At 40.2% G+C, this 14,519-nt stretch overlaps 1 protein-coding gene across 1 annotated transcript in view; it reads right to left on the reverse strand.

Annotated features, from left to right (window-relative positions):
* Nucleotides 1-11,159, reverse strand: part of mllt1a (MLLT1 super elongation complex subunit a) — a 43,038-nt gene extending 31,879 nt beyond the window's left edge. The window contains exon 1 of the mRNA XM_062028360.1: nt 10,982-11,159. Within this exon, the coding sequence (XP_061884344.1) occupies nt 10,982-10,993 (12 nt within the window). The 5' untranslated portion in view covers nt 10,994-11,159. The remainder of the gene's footprint in view (nt 1-10,981) is intronic.
* Between the last annotated feature and the right edge of the window lie 3,360 nt (nt 11,160-14,519).

Genomic DNA, 14,519 nt, shown 5'->3' on the forward strand with positions numbered 1-14,519 from the left:
AGAAACAACCCAATTTTTTCCCCCAATAACAAAGATTATGGTGTTAATTGTGAGTACAAATAAACAGTCAGTGAATGTGTGTATAGCTGTGCATGTAAAACCCAAGCCATTTTCTTTATTGAAGACACAAACAATATCTAAACATGGGCTTCAGATTAGGGCTGGGTGATATGGCTTTTTATTAATATCTCGATATTTTTGGGCCATGTCACGATACACGATATATATCTCAATATTTTGCCTTAGCCTTGAATGAACACTTGATACATATAATCACAGCAGTATGATGATTCTATGTGTCTACATTAAAACATTCTTGTTCATACTGCATCAATATATGCTCATTTTAAACTTTCATGCAGAGAGGGAAATCACAACTAAGTCAATTTAGCAAAACTGTATTTATTAAACAGTTATTAAGCAGTGGCACAAACATTCATGTCATTACAAAACAGAAAGTGCAAGAATCAGAGACATTTTGAAACAAGCTATGAGTGCACTTTTGTGCATGATGTCACTAAGATGACATATCAAAACAACACTAAATTAAAGTGCACTTTTTGTACAGAATGCCACTACAATAGTTTAAAACAAATAAAGTGCACTTTTGTGCATGATGTCACACAAGATATTTCAATAAGTGTCAAATAAAAATGAGCTGCATAATAGGAAATCAAATAGCAGTGCTGCTACTTTTTGTAGCAACGCTTTTGCCGCATAATTATTCAACATATTCCCGCTTGAAGCCAAACCACCGCCATACGATGGACCCCGTGCTGTTTTTCTTGGGAATTCATTCTTCCTTCATTTGTTACCAGATTGGCACCTTCTTTCCCTCGTATTACCACTCGCAATGCACCGTTAGCATCACAGCTAGTGTTACCCTTGTAGCTAGCTCTCTGCTCGGGGAGGGCGTGTGACGTTGCACGCGTTACGTATATAAGAAGGTGCGCTTGTTTAAGTCTCTGTGAGAAGGAGAGACAACAAAGAGTGGGAAACGCATGCAGTGTAATGCCCGCAGCTAAAAGCAACTGTGTGAGAATATATACTCGAATATCACGATATAGTCATTTTCTATATCGCACAGAGACAAACCCGCGATACATCGAGTATATCGATATATCGCCCAGCCCTACTTCAGATGCTCATTCACTGACCGAGTACCAAATTGAAATAAAGTGGGTGATGTTGAAGAGTGGCTATGCGTGCATAGGTTGGGCGTATCTTTAAGGTTTGAACTAAGAAGAGGGAAAGTCACAATAATCGAACACGAGTGCTTTTAAAGTGGACCTACTGTATTATGCAAATCCAACTTTTCTAACCTATCCATTCCTGTTTTTATGTATTTGAGATCTGCATAAGTCACACAAATTTGAGATAAAACCATGGAGGCATGGCGGAGATATTTATAAAACAATCTTGTTTTCCTTCATACTTACTCCAAACGAGTCATTTGGAATGTTCCCAATGTGTGACGTTTTTCCTATTGGTGACGTCAGCGGATATCTCCATATATGGTAACGTTTTACCCGAAGATCTTTGCGTGAGTCCGCCATTGTAGTCAATCAGCTTTTTTTTCTCTATCCGCTTGTTGTAGGGAAGACTGTCTCGTACATGCACCCACTGCTGTTGCCATTTCTAATGCAAAGTGGTGTGTAGTTCTATCTTTTATCGGTCAGTAGACTCTATAGGGAAGTGCTAAAAACAATGATGGGGAGATGTATATATTAGGGCTGCAACAACTAATCGATTAAAATCAATTATTAAAATAGTTGCCGATTAATTTAGTCATCGATTCGTTGGATCTATGCTATGCGCATAGTTTTTTTTTTAAATACAATTTTTTTTTTTTTCAAAAACCTTTATTTATAAACTGCAACATTTACAAACAGCTGAGAAACAATAATCAAAATAAGTATGGTGCCAGTATGCTGTTTTTTTTCAATAAAATACCGGATAGGATAGAAATGTAGTTTGTCTCTATTATCCTATTATCAATCGATTAATCGAAGTAATAATCGACAGATTAATCGATTATCAAATTAATCGTTAGTTGCAGCCCTAGAGATGATACAGTTTTTGACCAAAGAACCATCATTACATATTATGAGGACCACAAGGAAGTGTTTTAAATGTAAGAAAAAAACCCAATGATATGACTTCTTTAAGTCTTGCCTTGATTGGACGACATAGTCAAATTGTACATTGGCCAACGTCTTCCAGGTCATACAGTTTTCTTTCCTTTCTATGGCAGATAATTTTTACCAACCGAGATATAACGGCAGAGGATATTAATTACATAAAGGCGGCAACGAGGATAAGACAACATTAACCGAACTGTTTGCTTACATTTAACTCTTATGTTTTGAGGATATTCACTCAGCTTTCTGTTGTGTGTTGCTATGCATCTGGTTACTTTAGCATTTGGTGACATATCAGGTGTTTTGGACAGCCTTCACACGACTCAGGACTAGAGTCCGCTGGCAAGCGCACCACGATCCATCCCTCAGGCGGTCCCCATATTTGGTCCAGTCCTGTTTGGTCCTGGACCAAGTGCGTACATCAGCGCTATTCAACTGAATTGTTTTCGGTGCCACATTTCCACAAAAATTAAAGACCGGGGGCAGGCCTTCTCCCTTCACTATTAGTCTTATGTTGTATATTCTGGAAAATCAGTGTCCTCTACAGCAGTGGTCCCCAACCACCGGGCCGTGGCCCGATTGGTACCGGGCCGCACAAGAAATTTAAAAAATTAATAAAATAAAATATTTTTTTTTCTTTTTTATTAAATCAACATAAAAAACACAATATCCACATTATATATCAATATAGATCAATACAGTCTGCAGGAATACAGTCCGTAAGCACACATGATTGTATTTCTTTATTAAAAAACAAAAACAAAAAAAACAAACACCCACCCTCCCCCCCCCGGTCCGTGGGACAAATTTTAAAGCGTTGACCGGTCCGCAGTTACAAAAAAGTTGGGGACCACTGCTCTACAGCAGACATTTGATTCTATTCATTTTGTCAAGAGTTAAAATGAGCACTCTGCTGATTTTAAGAACCAACTACAAAAAATCTAGTCAAACAATCATCTCTATGACAGCACTCTAGTGTTTTTGGGAATCTGTTTTTTTAACTGAAATCACAGGCCACCAGTTGAACAGCCCAAATGATGAAAAAGAGAGGACCTAAAATGGAACTTTGAAGAACACCACTAGTATAACTTAAGAAGTTGAACAAATGACTACTGACTGCATCTGTAGTAAACAAGCTACAACAACACCTTACTTATATGAACCACAATACAAATAACTAAAAAAAGGAGAAGACTTAATTGGGTGCCTTGAGGAACACTTCAGTCAAGTAAATCACAAGTTTGGACCCCAGTTTTCAACTGTATGGTTGCTAGTGTAACGTAGTTCAGCCGGGCTATGTATACGATGGTAAACCTCACTCTCTGGCAATCGGGCTGATAGCTCTGGCTTTTAGCCCGGTAGGCAGCACACTCACAACCCAGTTTCGAGTTCCAGGTGGAACTAAAGCTTTGAATTAACCAAGTGGGTTACACAAGTACAGTGTTTCCCATAAACTGCCAAAAACCTGTGGCGGTGGGGGCGTGGCTATGGGCGTGGTCACCATGACACCATCGAGTAATTTGCATAATTTACTACAATGATATGATTTTCTCTAAAAAGGCTCAAAAAATGTATACTTACTAATTAATAATAACAGTTTTGTTTTAAACGTCCATCCATCCGTCCATCCATTTTACAATATAATTACAACACTTTATGTACCGTAATTTCCGGACTATAAGCCGCACCTGACTATAAGCCGCACCAGCTAAATTTAGGGGAAAATACCGATTGCTCCATATATAAGCCGCACCCGACTATAAGCCGCAGGGTTTTGATGTGTAATTACCGTAGTATATAGGGGTTCCTGCTACCACGAAGGGGATTGTCGGGACAGAGATGACTGTTTGGGAACGCAACGCGTCCCATTTATTAACAATAAATCTTTCAATCATTCAATCAAACTTTCACATCTTTGACATGGCGAACAGCATTCGTGCAGAGTACAAATAATACAACGGTGCAAAGTAATAAAAAGTGCTCGCCTGTACGTTATCAAAATAACCAGCCTACCGGTATATGAAAAGTCAGTCTTTAATCATTGTGTCATCGTCTTCCTCCTTCGTACTAAAACCACCGAAATCCTCTTCGTCTGTGTCGGAGAAGAACAGGCCGTAAATAAGCCGCACCCTTGTATAAGCCGCAGGGACCAGAACGAGGGGAAAAAGTAGCGGCTTATAGTCCAGAAATTACGGTACATATTTATATACAGGTTTGAACAATAAGTTATTCACTGAAATATATTTATTAATTGTGGTTCTTACAAAAAATATTTCTTATAAAATATAAAAGCTAAAATGTCTCTTAAAGCTCTGCCCCTTTAATTAGTGCATACTAAATCATTTAACTTTAGCCTACTACTACAACCATATTATTTACCAGCAACATAAAGTGAAACAGAGGCAGAGGTGTCCTGCCATAGCCAGTAACAAATAAACAGAAAACAGTAGTGGTCAAATACAAAAAAGGCAACAAATAAATAAATGATAAATGGGTTATACTTGTATAGTGCTTTTCTACCTTCAAGGTACTCAAAGTTTGACAGTATTTCCACATTCACCCATTCACACACTGATGGAGGGAGCTGCCATGCAAGGCGCTAACCAGCACCCATCAGGAGCAAGGGTGAAGTGTCTTGCCCAAGGACACAACGGACGTGACTAGGATGGTAGAAGGTGGGGATTGAACCCCAGTAACCAGCAACCCTCCGATTGCTGGCACGGCCACTCTACCAACTTCGCCACGCCGCCCAGAGAAGAATCCTACACTTCTCTTTTGTAAAGTAAATCTGAACAGCCTATATGGGCATCTACATCAACTATATGATTTGCCTGAGAAGCTGGACAGGACAAAAAATTTAAATTTAAAAAAAATAATAAAAAAAATATTTGTGGCGGACGCAATTCTTTCGTGGTGGGCCGCCACAAATAAATAAATGTGTGGGAAACACTGAAGTATGGTTGAAATGTCAATGCAAAGACCTGCCAATGTGTTTACAGTAGTTCAAGTTCCTCTATTTGGCCTGAGAGCCGCCAATTGAATAGCCCTGCCGTACACACTTGACCAAATGAACCGTACTAGTAGCGCAAATACACTCCAGACCATATGCAAATATGCGAGTGTGTGCACAAACATATTTTCTTGTGAAATATACTTCGCTGAGCAGTTGTAATTTTATCTGTAAGGACGTGTCTGATTTTAGCTTTAAAAATTATATTGTAATCCTGCTGATGGAAGTTTGTTCCCCCCAATCTTTCATGCGTCTGACTAAACGTACAAACTCCCTGAGCATTCAGTGGACCACATGTGAGCAACATCAGACATGCACACTGTGGCCACACCAGCAGCACACCTGTCCCAAATCTGACATAACAAGTTAAATGTCTTATTATTATAATCAAATGAAAACAGTAATTTCCATTAAATTATTTTCTAATTTAGGTGATTTAGCCCACTTGAGCTATGTACTAGTACTGTATGTCTGGGTATGTCTGCTGTGGAAATCATTTATACCTCTTTCAGAGATCACATTTAGCTCCCCTTAAAACATTCACATGTTGCACAATGCGATGTATGCTATAGCACAAACATGGGATAAAGTGATCATTCCTATAACTTCCTGTTTGTCAAACATATTACAGATTTTTTCAGCATCTCTGAAATCTAGTACAGGTTTTCCCCCGATTGCCAAGATATCTGTGGCGCTAAGGCCGTGGTTAAGGGGTGTGGTGGGGGCATGGTCACCATGGCGTCATTGTATAATTTGCTATGATATGATTTTCTTTAAAAAGGCTAAAAAATGTATACATAAATTCATCCATTTTCTACCACGTGTCCCTATTTAAAAGCATATCTGTGTTATTAATTAGTACTAACAGTGGCCAGCTCAGTGGCCTTGTGGTGTCTGCCCTGAGATTGGAAGGTCGTGAGTTCAAACCCCGGCCGAGTCATGCCAAAGACTATAAAAATGGGACCCATTACCTCCCTGCTTGGCACTCAGCATCAAGGGTTGGAATAGGGGGTTAAATCACCAAAATGATTCCCGAGCGCGGCCACCGCTGCTGCTCACTGCTCACCTCTCGTTCCAGGGAGTGAACATGGGGATGGGTCAAACGCAGAGGAAAATTTCACCACACCTAGTGTGTGTGTGACTATCGTTGGGACTTTAACTTTTAACATACATTTTCTAATAATATATACTTTTTGCTCTATTTTCAATTGTTGCTGCAAAGTACTTTGTTGAGAATTTTTCAAGTGTCTATAGACTTTTAGTGACTTTTTCTTCATTAAAAATGAATAGCAACCAATCTAGCATCTTTTTCTGGTGTTATTATAGACTGTACTCGTGTTGAGAGACTATTTCTGTCACTCGACGAACGCGATGAACAGCGAGCATGATGTAACACTTGCTTTGCGCTGGACTGTTTCTCCTTAAAAGTCGCCACTGTCCTGTTAATATTTGCACATTTTGTAGATTGCTATCCGCGGGTATATCTGGGATATATGAATGTACGTCCACTTCGCAGACATGCTGCCTCCACTGCAGACAATACCGTGCATCTTGCCGAGTCTTCACAACATTCTGTTTCGGCAGCGCTGTTACGGCGGCCAAAGTTTCAGTGCATCACTAATCTATAATGCACAAATAATAGGCTATATACTTCCATTCAAACTGCAACAATGTGTTGGTGGTAATGTTTAATTTTAATGTGGTTTTGATTTGATATTCATTGTTCCCATGATCACGAACACACCGTCCGTGCCTAAAAGCAGATTGGCGGAGAATGAGGAAGTGTTGTTGTATGTCTGGGGAAGCACAGAGATTAAAATGTGTGCACGGGAGGGAATACCTGGAATTGAGCTGGTTGTTGGCATAAGATTGACAATAAAAGTTAAAAATAGAACACAACATGAAGCAACCAAGGAAAAGTAATGTGATCAGAAACAAATAAATACAGATGGATCAATCAGGCTATGGAAATTGGAAACCAAAAGACCAACACCATCAACAGCATACATGCTTCCGCATACCTGGGACGCTGTCCTTCATCGGCGACACCAGGGTGAAAAAAATATATTGTATGGCCAGGTCGGGGAACTTAAGCAGGTAAATCTACTGTTAAAATGTTGGTTACTGTACTTTTATTAAAGATGTCTTGAATGTTGAAAATGTGAGCAGAAAAGGTTTCCTCTTGTTAATTCAACCTAAACTGTTGGTTGCACTTTATTCCAATAAGATGTGAATGCATCGGCCGTTAATTGTTGTTTACTTGCTTGTTTATATCCATAACTCATTTATAAATCGAATTCCCCTACAAGAAATAACAGGAATATAGGAAACTTTTCATTTCGGATTGTATCGTTAAAAAAAAAAAAAAATACCGTCTCTGAATCATATCGGCAACCACCAATTCTGAATCGAATCGCTAAAACAAATCGTTACTCTCCCTTGTTGACAAACATTGTTTGATCTGTTGATCACATAGCTACATGGAAAAAATCGTACAGAATCAAATATTTTGTTTTGAGTTTTGGTTGGATTTTATTTTGTGCGCAGCATATATTTGCTGTGCGCAGAGGACGCGTGAGCAGTGCGCAATTGCGCACCAGAGAGGGAACATTGGCATGGAACGATGGCCCTTCTTAGCCATACACACAGATAAGATGCATTAGATGTCTATGTAATGGGTGCGACAAATACATTACTATTATTGTATACATGATTAAAACTGGAAATGGGTGCGACAACAAAGCACTCGTTGAGCAATAATGTATATTTTGGACACTTTGAGCCAGTAAATGCCAGCCAATCAAGCATGAGTGAGGTTAAGTTTTTCCACATTGAGAATTCCTCCCATACTTAATACTACTATATCGCAGAAAAGTGCACACGCATTAACCATTAATCAAATGTTAGCCAATATTAGAGTGACATTACAAAGAAAAGTTTCCTCTTGTTAATTCAAACCAAACTGTTGGTTGCACTTTATTCAAATAAGATGTGAATGCATTGGCCGTTTATTGTTGTTTACTTGCTTGTTTGTATCCACAATTCATTTATATCGAATTACCCTACAAGAAATAACAGGAATATAGGAAACTTCACTTTCAGTGTCCTGTAATTATTTCACAGGCACACCGGTTGATTTTTTTTGCTAAAAAGTAACTGAATCGATTTTAAATCACTAAATCCTTTTGGATTGTATTGGTCTAAAACAGTGGTTCTTAACCTTTTTGTGCATACCGAACCCCACCAGTTTTAATTTGTGCATTCACCGAACCCTTCTTTAGTGAAAAATAAAATGTTGTTTTTTTCAAATTCAAGACAAAGTTATATGTTTTTGGTAACACTTTAGTATGGGGAACATATTTTAAGTAACAAAGACTTAATTTAAAGTTTTTTGGACACTAGGGGAACATATTCTAAGTAACAAAGACTTAATTTAGAGTTATTTGGTTAGGGTTAGGGCCAGGGTTGTAATAAAGCCATGCCGAATAAGGCATTAATAAGTACTTAATAATGACTAGTTAAGAGCCAATATGTTACTAATTTGCATGTTAATAAGCAACTAATTAATTGGTGAATACATTCCCCATACTAAAGTGTTACCATGTTTTTTTACTGGTGCACAAAATGAACCGTGCATGAACATCACCTTGTTCAAACAACAAAACCAACACAGTGCATAAACTCACAACAAATTACACACCTGCAAATCAGTCTGACTTCTGCTGTTGCCATATCCGTAATACGCCGATAGGGAGAGGTTTTTATTTACACGATGAGTCGGGTGTGTTTTGACCTCCGCCGAACCCCTGAGGCTGACTCACCGAACCCCTAGGGTTCGATCGAACCCAGGTTAAGAACCACTGTTCTAAAAAAACAATACCGTCTCTGAATCATATCGGCAACCACAAATTCTGAATCGAATCATTAAAAAAAATTGTTACACTCCCTAGTTGACAAACCTTGTTTGATCTGTTGATCACATAGTTACATTGAAAAAAATCGTGCAGAATAAAATATTTTGTTTCGAGTTTTGGTTGGATTTTATTTTGTGCGCAGCATATATTTGCTGTGCGCAGAAGACGCGTGAGCAGTGCGCAATTGCGCAGGCGCGCACCATGGAGGGGGCATTGGCATGGAACGATGGCCCTTCTTAGCCATACACACGGATAAGATGCACTGGATGTCTATGTAATGGGGGCGACAAATTAATTATTATTATTGTATACATGATTAAAACTGGAAATGGCTGCGACAACAAAGCACTCATTGAGCAATAAAGTATATTTTGGACACTTTGAGCCAGTAAATGCCAGCCAATCAAGCATGAGTGAGGTTAAGTTTTTCCACATTGAGAATTCCTCCCATACTTAATACTACTATATCGCAGAAAAGTGCACACGCGTTAACCATTAATCAAATGTTAGCCAATATTAGAGTGACATTACAAAGAAAAGGTTTCCTCTTGTTAATTCAACCTAAACTGTTGGTTGCGCTTTATTCAAATAAGATGTGAATGCATTGGCTGTTTATTGTTGTTTACTTGCTTGTTTATATCCATAATTCATTTATATCGAATTACCCTACAAGAAATAACAGGGATATAGGAAACTTCACTTGCAGTGTCCAATATTTATTTCACAGGCACACCGGTTGATTTTTTTTGCTAAAAAGTAACTGAATCGATTTCAAATCACTAAATCATTTCGGATTGTATCGTTCTAAAAAAAACAATACCGTCTCTGAATCATATCGGCAAGCACAAATTCTGAATCGAATCGTTAAAACAAATCGTTACACTCCCTAGTTGACAAACATTGTTTGATCTGTTGATCACATAGCTACATTGACAAAATCGTACACAATAAAATATTTTGTTTGGATTTTATTTTGTGCGCAGCATATATTTGCTGTGAGCAGTGCGCAATTGCGCAGGCGCGCACCATAGAGGGAACATTGGCATGAAACGATGGCCCTTCTTAGCCATACCCACGGATAAGATGCATTGGATGTCTATGTAATGGGTGCGACAAATACATTACTATTATTGTATACATGATTAAAACTGGAAATGGGTGCGACAACAAAGCACTCATTGAGCAATATTGTATATTTTGGACACTTTGCGCCAGTAAATGCCAGCCAGTCAAGCATGAGTGAGGTTAAGTTTTTCCACATTGAGAATTCCTCCCATACTTAATACTACTATATCGCAGAAAAGTGCACACGCGTTAACCATTAATCCAATGTTAGCCAATATTAGAGTGACATTACAAAATAGTACGGCGGTAGCGGGGTTTCTTTGACCAGTGTGGCAGGCTTCAGGCCACCACCCTGGCTAAGCAAGCAGCACAGCTAGGAGAGGACGAGCCTCTCCCCCAGCGCCTTGTCGCGGCTCCTTAGCCTTTAGCCACTGGTAGTGTAATAGCTTAGCTTAGCCGGACACCAGCGCCACTCCAAAAAAAAAAAGCTTCCCCGGGTAGTTTTTAATTGCATTGGACTTTAAACTTGGCCAGAGGAGGGTAAATACCGGGTGTGTATATCTTTTGTGTGCTCGTGTGTAGCTTGACGTATGCAGCGAGGCTGAATGGAGCGCTAGAGTGAGGCTAGTTAGCGGTAAATGCCGATGTATGAGTGGCCAGCTAGCATAGCTCCAGAGCCAAACAAGTCGACTTGTATAGCAGCAGGAGCAGGAGCAGCGTCCCCCCTCCTCCCTCCTCCTCTTCCAGCCACTACAACAGAGGATTCATTCCTGCCCTGCCAGCGAGAAAGCCGCCGGTATTTTCACCGTGAAAAGTTCAGAATCCAAAAGGCGAGCAAAAAGCCACGGTACCTGATTCTCCATGTTTCTCCGGCCTCAAGTGGTTGTTGTATTTATTTACGGCGGCGTTTGTGGAGCGTCCACCCTGCCTCGGCTCCTCATTGTGTGTCAATCCAGCCGAGAAGCGGAAGGCAGACGACTCCCCTCCCCGTCCAGACGGCCCGCTGGCAGGCAACCAAAACAGAAAGCTCTCTTGGCCAATGGAAGAGCTGGGATTTCTGGCTCTCTTGAATACAACCAATCAGAGTCCTTGAAAGGCGGGCTTTACTCTCCCTGCAAATACAAATGAAGCTTTTGGTGATGGTATTCTCGAGTGACAGGGGATATGTCCCAATGGCTGCAGCTTTAATTTAATTGTAAAAATACACATGGTGTTAATTGATAATCCATTATTAATCATTGCAAAAACGTATTGTTTCAATCAAGGTCTAAACTCATTCTCCTTCTATGCCACATCAATATGGAATGCACTCACAACAGGTGTAAAAGTAAGTGCATCCCTATCCTCCTTCAAAACCGCACTAAAACAACACCTCCAGGCAACTTCAACCCTTGACTAACACCCTCCCCCTTCCACATCCCACCTCCCCGGATTGTAAATAACCAAATGTAAATAATCAAATGTATTTCTAATGTATATACTTGTTCTTTTGCTTTCTGAACTCACTATGTTCTCTGCTCGCTGTACATATCCTACCAAGTCAGACCTACACTGTTTCAATGCCCATTTCTCTGATGATGCAATTGTTGATGACTGAAGTATGCTGTTATCAACAAGGGACGGCGTGGCGAAGTTGGTAGAGTGGCCGTGTCAGCAATCGGAGGGTTGCTGGTTACTGGGGTTCAATCCCCACCTTCAACCTTCCTAGTCACGTCCGTTGTGTCCTTGGGCAAGACACTTCACCCTTGCTCCTGATGGCTGCTGGTTAGCGCCTTGCATGGCAGCTCCCGCCATCAGTGTGTGAATGTGTGTGTGAATGGGTGAATGTGGAAATACTGTCAAAGTGCTTTGAGTACCTTGAAGGTAGAAAAGCGCTATACAAGTATAACCCATTTATCATTTATTTATTTATCAACCAAACCCTCCCCATCCCACCCCCCAGATTGTAAATAATGTAAATAATTCAATGTATATACTCTGATGATTAACTTGTGTGATGACTGTATTATGATGATAGTATATATTTGTACCATGAATTGATTTACGTGGACCCCGACTTAAACAAGTTGAAAAACTTATTCGAGTGTTACCATTTAGTGGTCAATTGTACGGAATATGTACTGAACTGTGCAATCTACTAATAAAAGTTTCAATCAATCAATCAAAATCAATCAACCAAAGTTTATTTATATAGGGGGACGGCGTGGTGCGGTTGGGAGAGTGGCCGTGCTAGCAACTAGAGATGTCCGATAATATCTGCCGTTAAATGCTTTGAAATGTAATATCGTAAATTATCGGTATCGGTTTTAAAAAGTAAAATGTATGTCTTTTTAAAACACCGCTGTACGGAGTGGTACACGGACGTAGGGAGAGGTACAGAGCGCCAATAAACCTTAAAGGCACTGCCCTTGCGTGCCGGCCCAGTCTACGGCTTTTCACACACACAAGTGAATGTAAGGCATACTTGGTCAACAGCCATACAGGTCACACTGAGGGTGTCCGTATAAATAACTTTAACATTGTTACAAATATGCGCCACACTGTGAACCCACACCAAACAAGAATGACAAACACATTTCGTGAGAACATCCGCACCGTAACACAACATAAACACAACAGAACAAATACCCAGAACCCCTTGCAGCACTAATTCAATATACATCCCCCCCGGTACCCCCTATCCCCCCCACCTCAACCCCGCCCGCCCCCCCTCCCCCAACCCCACCCACCTCAACCTCCGAATGCTCTCTCAGGGAGAGCATGTCCCAAATTCCAAGCTGCCGTTTTGAGGCATGTTAAAAAAATAATGCACTTTGTGACTTCAATAATAAATATGGCAGTGCCATGTTGGCATTTTTTTCCATAACTTGAGTTGATTTATTTTGGAAAATGCATCCAGCGGGGCATCACAACAAAATTAGGCATAATAATGTGTTAATTCCACGACTGTATATATCGGTATCGGTTGATATCGGTATTGGTAATTAAGAGTTGGACAATATCGGAATATCGGATATCGGCAAAAAAGCCATTATCAGACATCTCTACTAGCAACCTGAGGGTTCCTGGTTCGATCCCCAGCTTCTACCATCCGAGTCCTTGAGCTAGACACACCCTTGCTCCTGAGGGTTAGCGCCTTGCATGGCAGCTCCGGCCATCCGTGTGTGAATGTGTGTGTGAATGGGTGAATGTGGAAATAGTGTACTTTAAGTACCTTGAAGGTAGAAAAGCGCTATACAAGTATAACCCATTTACCATATAGCCCTCAACCACAAGTGTCTCAAAGGGCTGCACAAGCCACAACGACATCCTCGGCTCCGATCCCACATCAGGGCAAGGAAAAACTCAACCCAATGGGCTACAATGAGAAACCTTGGAGGGGACCGCAGATGTGGGGACCCCAATGTTGTCTGTCTATCTGTGTTGGCCCTGTGATGAGGTGGCGACTTGTCCAGGGTGTACCCCGCCTTCTACCCGAATGCAGCTGAGATAGGCTCCAGCAACCCCCGTGACCCCAAAAGGGACAAGCGTTAGAAAATGGATGGATGGATATAATCTTATTCATCTCATTATGTGAATCATAACTTACTTAACTATTTATTCATGAGAACAGTTTTAACTATGTCATAAATGGAGAACAGGAAGTGAACAAACATGTTAGTAATTATTATGACATAGAAAAGGTGTATGATCAAAAAAGCTCTGCTTCTTCCTACTCCTTTTCGGACAAGTTGTAGTGAGGAATTGAAATAATGTGAAGTATCATATTGTAGCTGTTTGCATGTTTATAATAAAGTTAAAGTTAAAGTCCCAACACACTAGGTGTGGTGAAAGTATCCTCTGCATTTGACCCATCCCCATGTTCACCCCCTGGGAGGTGAGGGGAGCAGTGAGCAGCAGCGGTGGCCACGCTCGGGAATTATTTGGTGATTTAACCCCCAATTCCAACCCTTGATGCTAAGTGCCAAGCAGGGAGGCAATGGGTCCCATTTTTATACCAAAACAGAAAGCTCTCTTGGCCAATGGAAGAGTTGGGATTTCCGTCTCTCTTGAATACAACCAATCAGAGTCCTCGAAAGGCGGGCTTTACTCTTCCTGCAAATACAAATGAAGCTTTTGGTGATGGTATTCTCAAGTGACAGGGGATATGTCCCAATGGCTGCAGCTCTGATTTAATTGTAAAAATACACATGGTGTTAATTGATAATCCATTATTAATCAATGCAAAAACGTATTGTTTCATATACACTTACAATGTATCTATTGAATACAAAAATGCTCAATTTCAATGATTTGGTGCATTTGCAAACAGCTAAAATTATGCACAAAGCTAACTATAACCTTTTTCCTAAAAAATCTTCTCAACAAAAGAGGATAAATAAATCATTA

This window comes from Entelurus aequoreus, linkage group LG19 (assembly GCF_033978785.1).
Source record: "Entelurus aequoreus isolate RoL-2023_Sb linkage group LG19, RoL_Eaeq_v1.1, whole genome shotgun sequence".
In the NCBI taxonomy this organism is placed as follows: Eukaryota; Metazoa; Chordata; class Actinopteri; order Syngnathiformes; family Syngnathidae; genus Entelurus; species Entelurus aequoreus.